General features: G+C 37.8%; 1 protein-coding gene across 1 annotated transcript in view; it reads right to left on the bottom strand.

The window, feature by feature from the left end:
- Positions 1-14217, bottom strand: part of SCN3B (sodium voltage-gated channel beta subunit 3) — a 379056-nt gene extending 364839 nt beyond the window's left edge. Inside the window, exon 1 of the mRNA XM_044081132.1 lies at positions 13079-14217. Coding sequence (XP_043937067.1) covers positions 13079-13145 — 67 coding nt within the window. The 5' untranslated portion in view covers positions 13146-14217. The remainder of the gene's footprint in view (positions 1-13078) is intronic.
- Positions 14218-18325: the final 4108 nt, after the last annotated feature.

The raw sequence follows: 18325 nt of genomic DNA on the forward strand, positions 1-18325 counted from the left end.
AGGTCGGGTGGTAGCATTCATTTTGAGCTGCCAAAGTAATTCTTTGCATTCTTTTCATAATTCCCAATAACCACCCCTTAGCATTACAGAACACTATCCAGCATGACAAAATAATTGTTTGCAGTCTAGACCATTTAATGTATGCTTGTATACTTTATTATTAATATCTCCATTTAATCATCATCATCATCATCTTCTTTCAGCTGTTCCCATTCCAGGTCGCCACAGTGGATCATCTGTTTCCATTTCTTCTTGTCCTCTGTATCGTGCTCTGTCACACCAACTGCCTGCATGTCCTCTCTTACCATATCCATCAACCTTAACTTAGGCCTTCCTCTTTTTCTGTTACCTGGTAGCTTAGCATCTTTTCCCCAATATACTCAGCATTGCTCCTCAGTACATTTCCAAACCAATGTAATCTTGCCTCTCTGGCCTTGGCTCCAAACCTTCCAATCTGAGCTGACCCTCTAATATACTTATTCCTAATCATGTCCACCCTCATCACACCCAGTGCAAATCTTAACATCTTTAACTCTGCCACATCCAGCTCAAACTCCTGCCTTTTTGTCAATGCCACTGTCTCCAAACTATATAACATAGCTGGTCCCACTACCCTCTTGTAGACCTTCCCTTTCACTCTTACTGGTACTCGTCTGTCACAAATCACTCCTGACACTCTTCTCCACCCACTCCATCCTGCCTGTACTCTCTTTCACCTCTCTTCCACACTCACCATTACTCTGAACAACTGATCCCAAGTATTTAAACTCATCCACCTTCGCCACCTCTACTTCTTGCATCCTCACCATTCCTCTATCCTTCCTCTCATTTGCACACATATATTCTGTTTTAGTCCTACTGACCTTAATTCCTCTTCTCTCTAGAGCATATCTCCATCTCTATAGGGTCTCCTCCACCTGCTCCCTACTCTCACTACAAATCACAATGTCATCTGCAAACATCATATCTCTTTTTGATATGTTAATAATAATATTTGTAAATTATTTTCTTAAAAATCTTTTGGTATCCACATCTTACATTATACGTTACTCCATTGATAGCACAATTATAATACTGAGCAATTTTATATATTCAGCTCCCTATAAAATATACTTAAACTGATTGCAACACCCACATTTACAGATTCCCATTTTATTCCTGCTATTATTACACATTTTTATATTGTTACTAAACTTTACTGACCTTTAATACTGTAATACTTGAATACTGTGATTCCTTTTATACTCGTAATATGATTTTTTTACCCAATACGATATTCAGTTCATTAAAGTGAAAAAAAAAAACAATTTTCAGTTACTATTAATTATACACCTAAATCTATTTGAATCAGTGTTATGGCTTAAAACCACATAACTTTCAAAGTAATAAACTTTTAATGCTCTCTGGTTATATATTATTCTATGATTCAACAGTGGAGGAGTTTCTAACCCCTTCCTTTCTAATCTCATCACCTAATTTCCTTAACATATCTATTGAATACCCCTTTGTAAAACATTGCTATTAATTTACCAGTTCCCTTTAAAAATACCTCATCCTCAGAGATGATTGCTATTCTGACCACATGCTCCTTCACAAGATATTTTGTCTTAGGAGTTAGTTATTGTTATAATTTAAGTAAGAATTGGAAAAGGTGGGTTTTCTATAAATATTGGAAGTAAATCTCCTGTCATTTTATCTAAACAAATTAAAATGTCTAAACAATTGAGAAACTCACTCGAAAGATGTACATTTTAAAAAAGTAGCAGTTGTTTGTAAATATTCCAAAAACTCATTCAATCTCTGCTCAGTTTCATTCCAGAAATGCAGCTATCTACCAGGAGCCAGACATATAGGTTCCAGATAGTTGCAAAAAACACATAACTAAGTCTGCATACACTAGATGTGGGCTACCCTCGTAACCTTGCAAATTTACTGTTTATAAAATTCCATCTCAAAATAAATAAAAGTATGCAAAAGAACCATTTCCATATTTTCTGTCAAAATGTTAATATCTTGTGCTCACAAAAATTACTAGCAATTAATGCCATTATAAACCATAATAACCCTTTGTCATAGGGGATTTATGAAAACAAATTAACAACATCAGTAGTAACTAATATCAACCCTTGGTGAACAATTGAACCAAAACTAACTAAAAAACTGATAGAGGTGAAGACTTTCACAGACCACTACGAGACAGTAATTTTAGCGCTTTCTTTCACGTTTATTACAGTGAACTTCTTCAGAAAGAAGAAGTTCACTGTAATAAACGTGAAAGAAAGCGCTAAAATCTAAAATTACTGTCTCGTAGTGGTCTGTGAAAGTCTTCACCTCTATCAGTTTTTTAGTTAATATCAACCCTTATTTCTATAAATTGTTGGCAATACGTCCTAAGAATCCTCTAAAAAATAAGAGAGTAAGCTTTATAAAATGTTTTCAGCTTTTTATCTACCAAGAGGTGTATCTTAAACCCCTAGGTAGCCACAATAGGCTGAAAGGGTTGATTTGGGTATACCAAAAAGAGTGGGAATTATAGGGTTCTCTCTCTATAGGGATGGTGCAATGACATGCAGTGAAAAAAGGACATTCAATATCATGTTGTCAGTGTTTTGTATGCAGTATTAATTTAATTTTTGCAGACAGGAACATATCTTTCCGTACCATTTAAAATGGCAAACATAGCACTGATATAATCAGGGCTGCCCATTATTACTAGTTCCTAGCCTTTCCCTGGTTTCCTGATGCATATTGAGCAGTCATGAACTAAATCATCATCTAGAGCTCCTTTTTGGGCTCTCATATTATAAAAGGTGTAATCAGATCTTAGTTTTAGAACTCAGAGGATCTCTTCCACACACATTCTTTCAAATACATTTTTAACCAGATGAATGAGAGGAGGAATAAAATACATTTTCTCAAAAAGTCTCTTGATTCAGTAGATGAACTAAGTGCATTTCCTATTCATATGACTAGAAGATTCAGTTATCTTTTATATAATTTTAATTGTATAAGCACACCTATCAATCCATTCTTGTGTCTGGAACAAATGCAAAATCCTACTCAAACATCTGAAAATACTGTTCATTAATTTTCCAGTTAATATAATTAATATAATTAAAGATGGCATTTCAACTACGTAAAAAAGTTAACTTTGTTAACTTTTTTGAAAACTACATTTCATACCTCCTTCCCCATCACCATTCCCATCCTCATCCATGACCCCTCCTCACTGTCATAGGACCTGGTTGTGAGGTTGCATGTTCCAGAGTATTGTTCTGCACTGAGGTTTACATTGTTGTTTGACTGACTCACAACCTCTGAGATCTGCACAAAGATGGGAAATCTAAATGGTCAGCAATGGAACCTTATGACTCTACGCATCCATGCCCTCTTAATGTCCCGCAGCTTCAATTTACTTTTTAAAATCCACTGAATGAGGTTGTTGATTGGCTGTTTTGGACTCGTACTCTTTCCTGTTCCTTTCCAATTTTTCTTCTGCTTTTTGATCTTTACTTTCTTACACCATGACTACATTTTTTTAAATATATGCTTAATTGTCTTGATACGTTTCAAGCAATAAGTTGCGTATTATAATTTCATTCAGTACTGAAACTTCTTCCTCCAAAATTGCTAATTGCTTTTCATTGTCTTAAACTCATGGTCTCATGAATTCATAGTCATGACTATCAAACATATCCATTAACTGTAAGTGTACTTCAGAACCATTAGAAAGTCTGTTCAGAAACTTCCACATTCTCAAGCCATCTGGTACTCTGTTCTTTCTTATGCATTAATTAAAGAAGCTGTTATCAAGCTACATACTTCCATATTTAACCAGCTTCTTTCTTCTAAATGGTTTATTAACATTGTAAGAGATTCCCATCATAAGGCATCACTTTACTAAAATGCACCCGCTCATGAAACTAGGTTTTCAGATCAGGGGTTTGGAGATCACCTATATCCTTATTTATAAGTTCCATGTTGATTCATTCCATGGCTTTGCAGATAAGGCTGGTTATGTTTATGGGATTGTAGTTCTCAGGGTCTATTGCTGCACCCCTGTTAGGAAAGGGGAAGACAGTTGCTGTTTTCGATTCAGCAGAGACAAAACCAGTACTCAGGCTGTGGTTGCAGAGAGTATTTAATGGAGTGCTAACTCATGTTATAGACCATTTAAAACACAACTTCGGATGCCATCCGGTCCCATAGAGACTGTGTTTTTGGCCTTGGAAAGAGCATTAATGACTTGCTGTTTGGAGTTGAAAGGTGGGGGAGATGTAAAGGGAATGCTTTGTGGAATGTTTGGAGGGCATGGGGGGGTGAAATTTTCACCAAACCTGTTGGCTAATAGGTTAGCTATTTTTGCAGGATCAGTGTGTGCGATGCCATCCACAGCTAGTTCAGCACACGTCTGGGTCCTACCTTTTAGGTTATGGATATAGCTGAAGAATGCCTTATGGTTATCCTTTGCTATGGTTGCTAAATGTTTTTCAAAGTTGCCCTAAGAGTATTTTACAAGTTGTCTTATTTGTTTGTTAAAGCAGAGGAGGGTGCTCTTCCAGTGCTGGGACCTCCCTTTTGTATTCATAGACAGCAACTTCTTCCTCTTGTTGTATAACATATTAATGCTAGATGTCCACCAGGGAGGCTTGTTCTTTTCTTGAGGATCTTGTTTTGATCCAATCAAGTACAGCCATGTCAATACATTTGTGTAAGTGTTTGTACAGGGCATTTGTATACACCTTAGTACAGTTGTCAATATCATCTGTGGGAACAGAAGCTTGGAGATTATTTATGCCATCCCTTAGGAGAGTATAATTAACTTTGGTGAATATTTTTTAGCCTGAGTTCACCTACAAAGGGGTCAGGTATTATAGCTACTTCAAATGTGACTGATTTGTGATCAGATTTAACAAGTGAGGGTCCTATACTTGTGGTAGTACAACTGTCATACATGTTGGCGAGGAAATGGTCAAAAATATTTGAGCCCCTTGTGAGGATGCATACTATTTGTTTCAGAGCATTAGTATTAAAAAGTCCAGGAGCCTTTGTGTGAACATGATGGTACTCATATAAGTTTCCCAGTCAATGGAGGGATAGTTAAACTTGCTCATGACTAGAGTGTTTGGTTGTAATTTGATTGACTTAAGTAGGTCCAAATAAGCAGTGTGGGTATCTTGGTTCATTGAAGGGGGCCTATAGCTAATGATGACTTGAAGCGGGGGTCTTGTCCACAGCTATTTTAATTGGAGTAACTACATGGAGTTTTCCTGTCTAACCAGTCAAGAGGTGTATTTATCTTTGATGAAGATAGATATGCCTCCTCCTTTGATTCTCACACATTCATTTTGCAGTCTGAAAGTGTGGAAGGCACTGTAGCCTTGCAAGGATGGGGTTCTCCACGGGGTAGTCAAAGACATGTTAACATGTAATTGCTGGAGATACAAGAGCAATGATAATGCACATAGGTTCAGTATGTATAGTGACATAAATGAGGTTGGATGTCCCTGGAGCACAAACAGAAAACGGTGGAGGTAGAAACGTGCAAGCAGAAAAGCTGAATAAAAATGCAAGTAGAAAAAGTTTTGATAGTGGAAAGGTTGAGATAGCAGTAGATAGGTAAGGAAAGGAGGTGCGTAAGGAGGTATTATTAGAAGAGAATTAAGGATATAGGTTAGTTGGAGGAGCAGTAGTGGGGGTGAAAGAAAGAGAGGGAAAATGAGACAACAGGTAAGAAAGGTGACAGAGTTATGGTGATTGATAGAGAGATTGTTAACAGAAGAGAAACAGAAAGAAGGGTGGGTATAGTCAGGATGTGAGCATGAATATAGTCATAAGGAAGTTAGCTGTTGTTTTTGGCTGTGCTTGAAACTTGTGGTAATCTTGCCTAGTTTTAGGCAACATAGGTTGAATAAAGTGAGTCACCTGCATTGTTATACAACTTGGTCCTGTTCAGAAGATATTTGTACTGTGAGCAGAGAGTATTAGTTGGAGAATAGTGTTTGAGAATGTTTTGTAGTGATGGGCAGGTGTCGTGTGTATATTATTTTGTGGACAGTCAGCAGTTAGGAGTAGGTAAGGTCTTTTGGTAGTTTGAGCCACTAAGTGTTTTAGTGCTAGGCAGTGGTCTGAACAGTTTGATAAGTTGGATTGAAGCTTAGTTATTTTATTGTAGCAAGCTTCTATTTTATTATTCTAAGGTTGAGTGAAGATTAGCTAGAATGGTTGCTTACATAGGTTCATAAGTTCATAGGTGTGTACTAGGCTAATGGCCCTGGAGCCTATATAAGCCTAGCCCAAGAAGATTCCCTGGCATAGAAGTGAAGCAAGAAGATAAGATGTGAAAGAATTTTTGAGGAGACCGTGAGAAAAGGTTTGTTTTGCTAGAGGCAGCTCAGTTTTTGCTGGAATTCCTTGATGGTTTGAGTGATCTGTTGTTCATATTTTAAGTTATCATCAGTTATGCCACTAGGAAGCCTTGTGGTAGAAATTATTTCAATTGTGGTATTATTTGCTGATATGATGTTGAAAGATTGTTACTGTGCTTACAGATATTATGGTAAAAGCAGCATTAATTTGTTTTTTTTGGCAATAACAAGTAGTTGATAGTCATCTAGACAGGCCTCAACTGAGAAAAATGAGTCCTGGGTCATCTTGTGAAGTAGTGGTAAACTTGGTACAGGACATAACTTGGTGCAGGACATATGAGAATGGCATTGTCTTCAAATTGGACTATGGAGGCTTCTTTGGTAGCTTTGTGAAGATTATTAGTGAATATGTTGACTAGTAAAGGGTCTCAGATAGAGCCCTGAGGTATGCCAACAGAGACAGACAGAAAGTGGAAGAGATCTTATTTCCATTTTGCAGCCTAGAGTCCATTGGTAAGATAGCCATGGAACCAGCTAAGGGATAAATGGGAGGATCCTAGGGAGAATAGTTACTCGAGCAGGCATTGGTGTGAGGCTGTGTCAAATGCTTTTGATATGTCTGAGAAGGGGAGGATAGTAGGTTGCTGGTTTTTCTATTATAGTTTATGATTTTGGTAAAACTGACAAGAGCAGTAGTGGTGCTGTGTTGAGGTCAGAAACCATGTTGAGTGTTATAGAGGAGATTGTTATTGTGAAGATGGGATAGCAGTTGGAAATTAATGCATTTTGCTAGTGTTTTTGAGACTGGATGTAGAATGGCTATAACCTGGTAATTGAAGAGGTTGGTGGATGTTCCCTCTTTTATATAAAGGTATGATATGTTTTTTTCCGGATGACTTGTTGCGCTGAAGGGGGAGAAAATAGTCATACAATACAAGCAGCTGCAAAATAGCAATTATTCTAACACACCAAAGTACCAAGGCTTAGATGTAGTATGAAGAGCTGAAGACAATGTGGGATGATGTGGAATATGTAAGGGAGTTTCACAGCCCCTACAGCAGCACCTAAGCAATAGTGAGCTATGACTAGGATCCTCAATAGAAGCATTCCATGACTGGGAGAAATTGTGGCTTAGGTAATTGGACACAGAGGGTACATAAACCCAAATGTTATATTATGCTGACCCTCCTCAAAGAATAATGCCTAGTACTCTATTTAAGCCACAGAAATTATATTATTAAAAATTATTATTGCACTTCTATCAAAAAATATAACCAGTGCTTAAGCCCAAAACAGTAACAATGGTTTGGGTTAGATTTCAAAGTAAATGTTAGATAAGAGAAATAGAGCAGGAATGTGGGATACTGAAGAACATCCAGAGAAATTTCTGGCAGACTAGTAACAGTTAAATAGATGAATCTGTCACAGACAGGGAAGATAAAATACTAGCACTGATAGATAATTTCAACTGAGAAGAAGCAAAGTTGCCTTCAGTTAGGGGCCTATGAAAACCCTTCTTAAATGTTTCTTTAGAGCACCTGGAGAGCAATACACAAAGGGACCTCTGAGGTGTGCTGCATTCTTTAAGTAGGATAACTCTGGCTTATGACAGCAACTAAAGTCAGAGTGATGAGATTAACACATGTATGTCACAGAATGGGGAACCTTTAAGGAAGTCCATGACATTCATGAGTCTACTATGGCTAAGCATACAGATGTATCAGTTTGTCAGGAGAATATTGTCCTTTTCTATGTAACCGAGGGGTATTAGTTTAAGACACTTACCAGGACTATTATAGGTGAGCTGGGAATACTGATAAGATAATGGATATAACTGAACTGTGCACAAGAAGAAACACAAGCTAATTAGGCAACTGACAGTCTTAAATATATATATATATATATATATATATATATATATATATATATATTTTTTTTTTTTTTTGCTTTCTCTTCCATCAAACATCTGTCCCCTTCCTACCAGTCAGCCCATTTGTTCCCCATCACAAAAGCAAGGGTCAACTGAGAGAAGCCATCATTCAGGAAACCATTAGGAGTGGTTAAACTGTTTTGACTTGTTTCTGCCTACTCTCTTTCTAATCAGCACATACCTGGTGATCATCAAGGTAGGTACATGCAGTGGGCTAATGACAGAGGATGTCTCTTTACTTCCACAGGGGGCATTACCTCTCCTCTTCTTCTTGTGGCATTAGCTGAGATCTCCCTACTTTCCACCAGAGAGTTAACATCGCTACTGTACCTGCATCCACCCTCTCTTCCACCTCCTGGAAGAGGTGAATGGGCCATACCCCTTTGCTCCTCCCTCTCCCTGCATGGCTGTTCCAGTGCTGGGTTTTCTAATTAAACTTGGTCACTTAGGTGACAATAAGGGCTCCAGCCATCTGCACCATGAGGCCAGAATGTCCTGCATTCTATATATTTTATACTATACATTATATACCTCATACTCTGTACTAATAGTTTTGGATCCAGGAAGTACATTTGGTTTTAGAAGACCATATTATTCTAGGATCTCTTGATAAGTCATAATTTCAAGCTAGAAGAAAAAAGACTAATGGGCATATAGTGAAAAGGTAATGGGCATATAGTGAACAGGTAATGGGCATATAGTGAACATGTAATGGGCATATAGTGGACAGGTAATGGGCATATAGTGGACAGGTAATGGGCATATAGTGAACAGGTAATGGGTATATAGTGAACAGGTAATGGGCATATAGTGAAAAGGTAATGGGCATATAGTGAAAAGGTAATGGGCATATAGTGGACAGGTAATGGGCATATAGTGAAAAGGTAATGGGCATATAGTGAACAGGTAATGGGCATATAGTGAACAGGTAATGGGCATATAGTGAAAAGGTAATGGGCATATAGTGAACAGGTAATGGGCATATAGTGAACAGGTAATGGGCATTTGACATATTGGTATACTTGGAGAAATCATAATGAAAGAGGACATTAAAAAAGAAGAAACTGACAATGGACACAATATTATAGCTAGTGTTATCCTTGTTATTTGTAAATAGGTAAGAGAAGCTGTCTTCCAGTCAAATGTTACTCACTACCCTACTTCTAAAAGTATCAAAAAACTGTTAGTACATGGGGATTATGCAATGAAAATCATTTCAATTTGTCTGTAAACATGTGTGTCTTAGTTTTGCTTAGAAGTATTAAATATCTTCTTTGCTTTGCCATTACTTCCCCAGGCCTATGAATACAGCTTTTCTTCAGAAAGTTGTGAGTGGAGTTGAATTTGTGTTATGAAATTATCTCAGATAAATTCTACATCAGTCATACAAAAATATCAAGAGAAATAAATTGGTTGTGGTGCTGAGTAACTATGTTTTCAAAACTGTATTGCAATAGAGTATATATGGGTGACAATATGTGAGTTTTAGTTCTGAAATGGGGAAACAGGCAATCTAAATTCTCTGGGAAAACTAGTAGAAACATCTTTGCACTTAAATGAAACATTCTAGAACAACAATCAGAAGTCAGTGACATACATTCTATTTCAGTAGAGTTTTTAGGTTTGCACAGCAATTTTATTTCCATCTGACTCTTGAGCTTATCGTATTGTACACTATTTTTAATATCTATTTTCAAAGGCACTAAATCTGAAAGACATGTTGGTATAGTTTCCAACCTCAAATACTAGTTAATTAAAACATTCTATGAGCCCAAGTCGGGTAAACTTATCCCGGGATCCAATCACATACATATGCATTGTGCCATGTGGCAATACTCTCAAACTGTTGTTGATCTGGCCACAAAATATACACTCTTAAAAGATAAAATGAACACACACACACACACACACACACACACACACACACACACACACACACACACGCACACACACGCACACACACACACACACACACACAAACACAAAACCTCTGTATCAATGCACCAGAGTAAAAATCACAAATTTCTTCTTGAATGGCCAAATATTGGAAATAAATTATAATTTTAGAGAGAACAACATCTGTGGAATATACTTCTTCTCCATGTTAAGCAGAGTACCTTTCTAGCCGGCTTTAAGAGGAACCTGGATGACTGGATTGAAAACAGAAAATACACCTCTGGTATCCCACCTGTGGGGAAACAGCCTAGCATTGTCCTATGAACCTATGAACTACTGCAGGGTCTTGGTTGTGACTAATGACTTGGCATTTAATCTGTGGTATGAACACGAAAACTTTAATATTTTGTTATCTGCATATAATTAACAGTGTAAGCAATATGATATTACCCAGAGAAAGTATAAATGGCATTCATTACTTTATTCATTCACTCTTAGCCTCTTAGTCCAATTCAGGGTCATGGGTGGTTGGAACATACTCAGGCACTCAGTGGGCACAAGGTATGAAACTGCTCTAGAACAAAATGCATGCATGCAAGTAGATACGTACAAGTGCACACACACACACACACACACACACACACACACACACACACACACACACACACACACACACACACACACCCTCTTCAAGAAGTCTATAGAACTGTGAGTTCTCCACATCTTTGTAGTATGGGAGGAATCCAGAGCATCTATAGCATGCAGACATATAAAAAATGTGCAGGTTCTGCATAGAAGTTTTCCCATCCAAGAACCAAACTGGCGAACTAAGTACTATGAGGCAACAATTCCAACTTCTGGGCCACCATACTACCTCACAAAGTGACATGCAATTCAAAAATATTGATTTCTGTACAACATGTGACTCATAATACAAAATCCATACTGTTTAAGAAAACAGTGGCTGCAGTTGATGAAAAACCTGTCTCACAAATGTGGCATTCTACATCTGATACAGACAACCTGACTGTGATAGCTGATAAGTGGGAGAAGACCATAACTGAATGATCAAGGGCAGAAAGTACCTGTGACAGTCTGAATGATAATATTCTTTCTTATTTATTTATGTGTGTAAGTATGTATATTTGCATATGTGTTTACATGTGTGCTTCGTTGGGGTGAGGGTGTTTTGCTGGATTTTACAAAGATTAACAATAACAGTTCATTGCTCTCCCTAAATAAATGCACACTGATTCACAAACATGGACAGTGGGAGTCAGAGAGGGCTGGTTCTCCAGTATTCCCAGTGTAGCATAAACAAATATGAGTAATAGTCATAAGACATCAGCCTTGACATTAGGCACAAGGTATGGAACTTCTCTGAACAAAATGCATGCATGCAAGTACATACGCACAAGCACACACACACACACACACACAGACACACCCACACACACACACACACACACACACACACACACACACACACACACACACACACACACACACACGCGCACACACACATGCACACACACACACACACACACACACACACACACACACACACACACACAGAAACAAACACATACGCACACACACACACACACACACACACACACACACACACACCCTCTTCAAAAAGTGTATAGAACTGTGAGCTCTCCACATCTTTGTGGTATGGGAGGAATGCAGAGCAGCTATAGCATGCAGACATATAAAAAATACGCAGTTCTGCATAGAATTTTTCCCATCCAAGAACCAAACTGGCGATCTAAGTACTATGAGGCAACAATTCCAGCTGCTGTGCCACCATACTACCTCACCAAGTGACATGCAATTCAAAAATATTGATTTCTGTACAACATGTGACTCATAATGCAAAAATCCATACTGTTTAAGAAAACAGTGGTTGCTCTTGATTAAAAACCTGTCTCACAGATGTGGCATTCTACATCTGATACAGACAACCTGACTGTGATATCTGATAAGTGGGAGAAGACCATAACTGAATGATCAAGGGCAGAAAGTACCTGTGACAGTCTGAATTATAATATTCTTTCTTATTTATTTATGTATGTAAGTATGTATATCTGTATATGTGTTTACATGTGTGCTTCGTTGGGGGGAGGGTGTTTTGCTGGATTTTACAAGGATTAAAGATAACAGTTCATTGTGCTCCCTAAATAAATGCACACTGATTCACAAACATGGACAGTGGGAGTCGGAGAGGGCTGGTTCTCCAGTATTCCCAGTGTAGCATAAACAAATATGAGTAATAGTCATAAGGCATCAGCCTTGAAATTAGATTGGGTATTCCCGAAAATGCATTCATCATATGAAAGATGTCTTCCATCTGATCTCAGAAACAACAGAGACAATGCACTTGGGGCTACCAGTTCAGTAGGGCAGTTTCTTTGTCTAGGATATGTGTCATGCTGTGCAAACAAATGCATTTTCAGCGGACTAGCCTCAGAATGTAAGAAAATGTGCTGTTATCAATTCAAATGGAATTCAGAAAACCCAAATCACCCCATATCTTCACTTCCAGTGGTACATGCTGGGCATAATTCTGCATTCTCTTCAATACCCCTTTTTCTAAGGCAATATAAGTCAGAGTTTCTGAAGAGCTGTAGATGAAGTAAGTAGGAGATGAGGAAAGCTGGCTACACTACAGAAGGAGAAGTTTCACAGAAATCAGAAGATAAAAAATGATGACTCTTAACTGATCTGTCCTTCCATAATACAGTAATCACAATGGGTTTTCCACAAAAAACAAATCACAGTAGCATCAGAAATTTGACTGATTAATGGATTAACTAAAATGAACATAGGTTTTCCACAGAGTTAAATGTCATGTAAATATGCAATGTAAGAAGTGACTTACCAAAAATTAGTAGCAGTAGTACTATCAGTAAACAAGACAGAACCTTGGCTGGAGCCATCCTTCTCATAATGAAAGTAGGTCACTTGGTCTAAATGAAATATTTCTGAGAAAAAGCTGTCAGTCACCTGCCCTTTGATTAATGCAGTACTCCCTGTTGTACGTCTTCACTTTAAAGGAATATTTCCTTTAAATGAAACATTTGGCTGTAAATGTGTAAACTATATTTCAGCACTTGGGACAGCTCTTGTAATCCTTTAGTATGTCTTATTATGGTCTTTGGTGGTCATTAACCCACAGATTGTTTCGCTAAAACAAGTTGCTTTTTGAGCTATCAATGTTAGGATGATTTTTTTTGTTTGTTTGTTTTGTTTTGTTAGCTCTTGAATAAACAGTCGGTGAAGAAATGTATGTCAGGAACTGTAGCCGACTCTGAGCTCAAGGAAAGGTTACAGAATGCCAAATATATACTGTACCACGTCAACTCATTACTCTAATTATATCTTCTGAAATTGAGATTTCATAACATGCAGATTATTTGTTCCAGCCATGCCATGGCTTCCAGACGAATCCCTTCTCCACTGTTTACAGACAAACGTAAAAAGGGAATTAAAGAAATACTGATGTATGGAATAACTCCCCTTTATTCTTCCACTCTGTTATTCTGAAATGATCCCACCTCCGTAATAAGCAAGCAAATAATTTCATCCTGAGTCCAAATGCTTTCAATTAGGCTGCATGCTAACAGTGGTCTCACTCTAGTGCTCAGCTGCTGTGACTTTCCATAGAAAACAAATGATGTTCTTATTTATGTTTTGCAAGATCAGCGGCTGCTGTTAGGGCTTCATGAAACCCTAATCCTCTGGGATTAGTCAGCTGGAAAGCAGTCCTAAATTTATTTTTCAGATATTAAATAGAACCTGTAACAGTAATACTCTGCTTAGATTCCCTCTGTCCTGTGCCCAGTAAACCTTTCTGTTCGACAGCTAGGGTACTATTTTAAGTGTGTGACCGCCTGTTTCATCTTCAGCTGTTAATGCTTTTGCTCTGCATATTAATATTCATGCTGGATGTTCACCCTTTCTTCTAGAATGTGGAAATCAGACAGCCATGCGCAGTCCAGGATTAACATCACCGTCTGGGTTGTACAGCCAGTGCTGCAGCCTTTGAAACATGGGAACAAAGGAAATCCAGAGCACGCATTCCGTGTACTTTAAGAAACGCATTCATTCTGACAGGCAGTTAGAGTGAAATGAACTACCTAGGGAAAAGTGTATGTAATACTTGTGTAGTAAACAGAGCATTAACTTCTCAATCGGTTTTACACATTCATTTCTTGCACATTAGAGATTACAGAGAAGATAGCTTTTGTCACATGATACATTATTACATTCCTTCTTCAACAGGATTTTATGGCACTGTTTACGCTTACATTTCTATTTATTTGTGGGGTTAATTTAAAGCAGAAGATTAGTAAAGTATTTCTCCCAAATCTAATTTAATTATTAATCAATAAATGCTGCCAGATAACATGGGGAATATAATTATGTGCCTTCCATGTTAAACAGTCAAGACTATTTTGTTTGTGAATGAATGTCACATTTTTATGTATTCTCTGGAAACTTTCTTGACAAGAAAATAAATATTCAGGTTTTACTGCAGTGCTAAAGTAGTTGTATGATCCACCGTGATGTAATGGTACTTTAATTTTAAATAATGAGATATGAAACAGCCTGCTAGCACACGACAAAAGCGTTTACCATTTTCTGCCTCTATTACTAATTTTAAAATATATCAAGAAAGTTAAAACATAATTATGTCTGCCAGGTATCTGCTTTTGTTATGGAATAATACAGAAATGCAGCCTTATTATCTAAGGTACAAAGATCTCATGTTTTTTACTCATTTTATTCTCACTGTTGAAGATAGTTTAGCTGTGACATCCTTAGAGGCTAAGAAGCAATGCTTTAGGAAATAGCTGGTGTGCGATATGAAACCTAGTACTCTGCTGTTTGCTAAGCCAGGCAACATGCAGATGCCATGAAACTGAAGCCTGTACTCTGGCACTTCTGAGCACATTGGCCTTCCAACCAGCTGACTCTGAAGTAATCTTAGTATGTCCTGAGAAGGTCAGTGCTCTGTTCACCAATATAATGCGTAATGGCACATAAGACAGAATAACAAGATACAATTAGAGTTCTGTAAATAACAGCAAAACACAAATAAAGTAGAGTTTATGATTGAGCTTTATAATTCATTGATCTGTGATTCATTTATTTATCATTCTGTGGGCAGCAGCACCCTCAACAGTCATGCAAAATTATTATTTATCAGAGATATCCCCAAGGCTTTCACTTCAAGTAGAGAAGCTAGGATTTACAGCGGGCATTATTACTTTTCCAGCTTGCAATAACATACTGGGCTGTTCTGTGATCTCTAAAAGCAGAAAGACATGATACAGTTCCAAAAGCAGGAAAACACATTTGCAAATTACTGGATTTGGACTATGGTGATAGTAGGAAGTGTCATTTCATATAACCATTTAAAAATTAATTATGCCTTAAACACTCATGTTACTTCTCCTAGACTACATTTTCTGTCTTTCTAATGACCACCATGCAACCTCATATAAAGAAGGACAAGATTTCCCCTAGCACATAACCCATATTGCAAGCTTCTGACATGCCTAACTTGCATTTAGCTGGATGTGCCATCAATCCAGGCTAATGCAGACAGTTGAAATGGCTAGGATTTTAAGAAGATGTTTCTACTAATCTCCAGAGAATACTATATCATCATCCACGTAAGCTGTAGCTTATCTGGTATGGGGTATAATAATTTTGTCCATCAACCTCTGGAATGTTGCAGGTCCTCCACAGAGACCAAAGTTAAACATCTGTAATAGAACATTTGTCAGTAGGCCTCTGGTGAAGTTTAAAGTGCATAGAAACCTAACGTTGCCAATTTCTTAATCAGTTCACGTATTCAGGGCACAGGATATAAATCAAAATTTAGATATGCCAAAGTAATGAAATATTCACATATGGAATAACTCCCCTTTATTCTTCCACTCTGTAATTCTGAAATGAACCTACCTCTGTAATAAGCAAGCAAATAATTTCATCCTGAGGCTATTCCGAAACCTTATAGACCCATCAGGCCAAGTTACCAGTACAAAAGGACTATTGCACTCCCTGTGGTACTTCTCTATACCCAGACTTTAACTATTTTTCATACCTCATCCCTAACTGCTTGGAGCTAGGACTCTGGTATTCAGTATGTTTTCAGTGGACTCTCTACATACACATTTTCTATTTTTGTATTGGACTAACCTGCTTTTACAAGCTAACTGTGAGAATGTGACCTTATATCTTAGTGTACATTTTTAACTTCCATTTCCAAGACACTGATTGTTTCCACCATTTTGACTTCAGGACATACTGTGAGAACAGTAATTTTCCCTGCAAATATACTAACTGCAGAAATTTCATTAATGGTTACCCTCAATGGTTTCAGAGCACTTATGTGGTACAATTTTGAAAGAAACCTTTCCCAGTGTGTACCACTTACATTATCTCCTGGTTTATGTTCTTTGTTTTACCTGCTCTCTTTATGTATTCTCTTACTGCTGGCATCACTGATCTGCACAGTTCTGCAGATTATCAAAACATCATACCATATTTTTAAAAGGGGTATCTTTAACAGGAGTGTCTATCAAGCCTTGGGGATGTCTGCCATTCATTAACTCAAATAGTATGAATCAAAATGAGGGTTTAGGTACTTCTCTTAAAGGCAAGAGAAGATATGGCATCACTCAAGAAGTGTTGTTAAAGCATTCAGTTAGCCCATTTGTTTGACTGTGGTATACAGATGTCATTAGATGTTTCACTTTAAAGCACAGGCAAAGTTCATGCTTAATTGTGAATGGGGTGCCTTGGTCAATAAGAATTTATGGGTCTGTATTAGTTCACCAAAACTTATTTTCAGTGGACACCTCTTCGTCGACACATATTCAGTGAAAATCACTTCTGCGATTTGCTGAATTTTCCAAGGGCAGGGCAGGCTGCACATACATTCTATGAGTCTTTCAGATTGCCAGCACAATAAAATATAACAAATCTCTAAACTTTGTTTTGTCTTTTCCAAAATGGCCACCCAGAATGTGGCTGTGAATTTACTTCATTGCAAACAGATTATAGGTTCATAGAGTCATACTAGGCTAACTGCCCTTGTGGGAATTTTAAGCCTAGTCAATTATCCCACATGAGAATCAAACCCTGCACTTTGTGTCTGTAAGGTAAACAACCTAACCATTACACTAAAAATGTTTTGTAATTATTAACTAACTCAGAGTCTGTCCCTTTCTCTGGTTACCACATAGAGCAGACAATGTCTTAGCTCAAAGCAGGGATATATAGTGGTCTTGTTCAATGCATTCAAGTCTCCATCAACTCACTCTGTGTCCTCCTCTACCTTTGCTTATGGAAGTGTCTTCTCACTGAGCCTTCTTGAAATTGGCATGAGTTATATAGTGGTCAGCAAAGTCAGTAATTTCCGTAGTATTCTGATGTGACATGGAGACAGTGGTCTCATTTCTTACAAATGCATTTATGGGCTTTTTTCCATCATTTATATCATACATATAAAGTGCAACTCATGAAAATAATTTTCTTCCACCAGGTGTACTGGTTGTTTGTCTTTCCCTTCCTCATGGGCTGCTTTCCCTTATTTTCTCTTAGAGCCTTGTTTTGTATCTGACTGGATCTCTGCTCTGGTATAGGAGAGAGAAGTTTAGAAGTAACTTCCAGCTCTTATTTATTTTCTTTCTGCATGAGACCCATCTGTCTCTTTCTCAGTTTCTATTTTCATTTCCCTAAGTATATATTTCTTCTAGGGTACCTTCTCTATCAGTGTCTACTCTAACTCTGTTTTTGTTTTAACTCCTGATTGGTAAAATGAATACAACATAGCAGTCCGCATGCTGGACTTAGACTCTGGTGGACTTCTTTGAGAAGGCCACCAAAGCAATGGATGAAGGCAAAATCGTTCACACTGCCTACATTGATCTGGCCAAGGCATTTGACTCAATAGCCCATTTGGGCATTGTTATCAAACTCAAGAGGTTAGGTACAACCCATATGTCACCATGTGGATAGCCAACTGGCTCACAGGACCCAGGAATTTGAATTGGGGTGTCCACCTCTACAAAGAGGCCAGTCACAAGTGGATTCCCTCAGGGATCAGTCCTTG

This window comes from Protopterus annectens, chromosome 8.part0 (assembly GCF_019279795.1).
Source record: "Protopterus annectens isolate FY-2018-M chromosome 8.part0, PAN1.0, whole genome shotgun sequence".
Classification (NCBI taxonomy): domain Eukaryota; kingdom Metazoa; phylum Chordata; order Ceratodontiformes; family Protopteridae; genus Protopterus; species Protopterus annectens.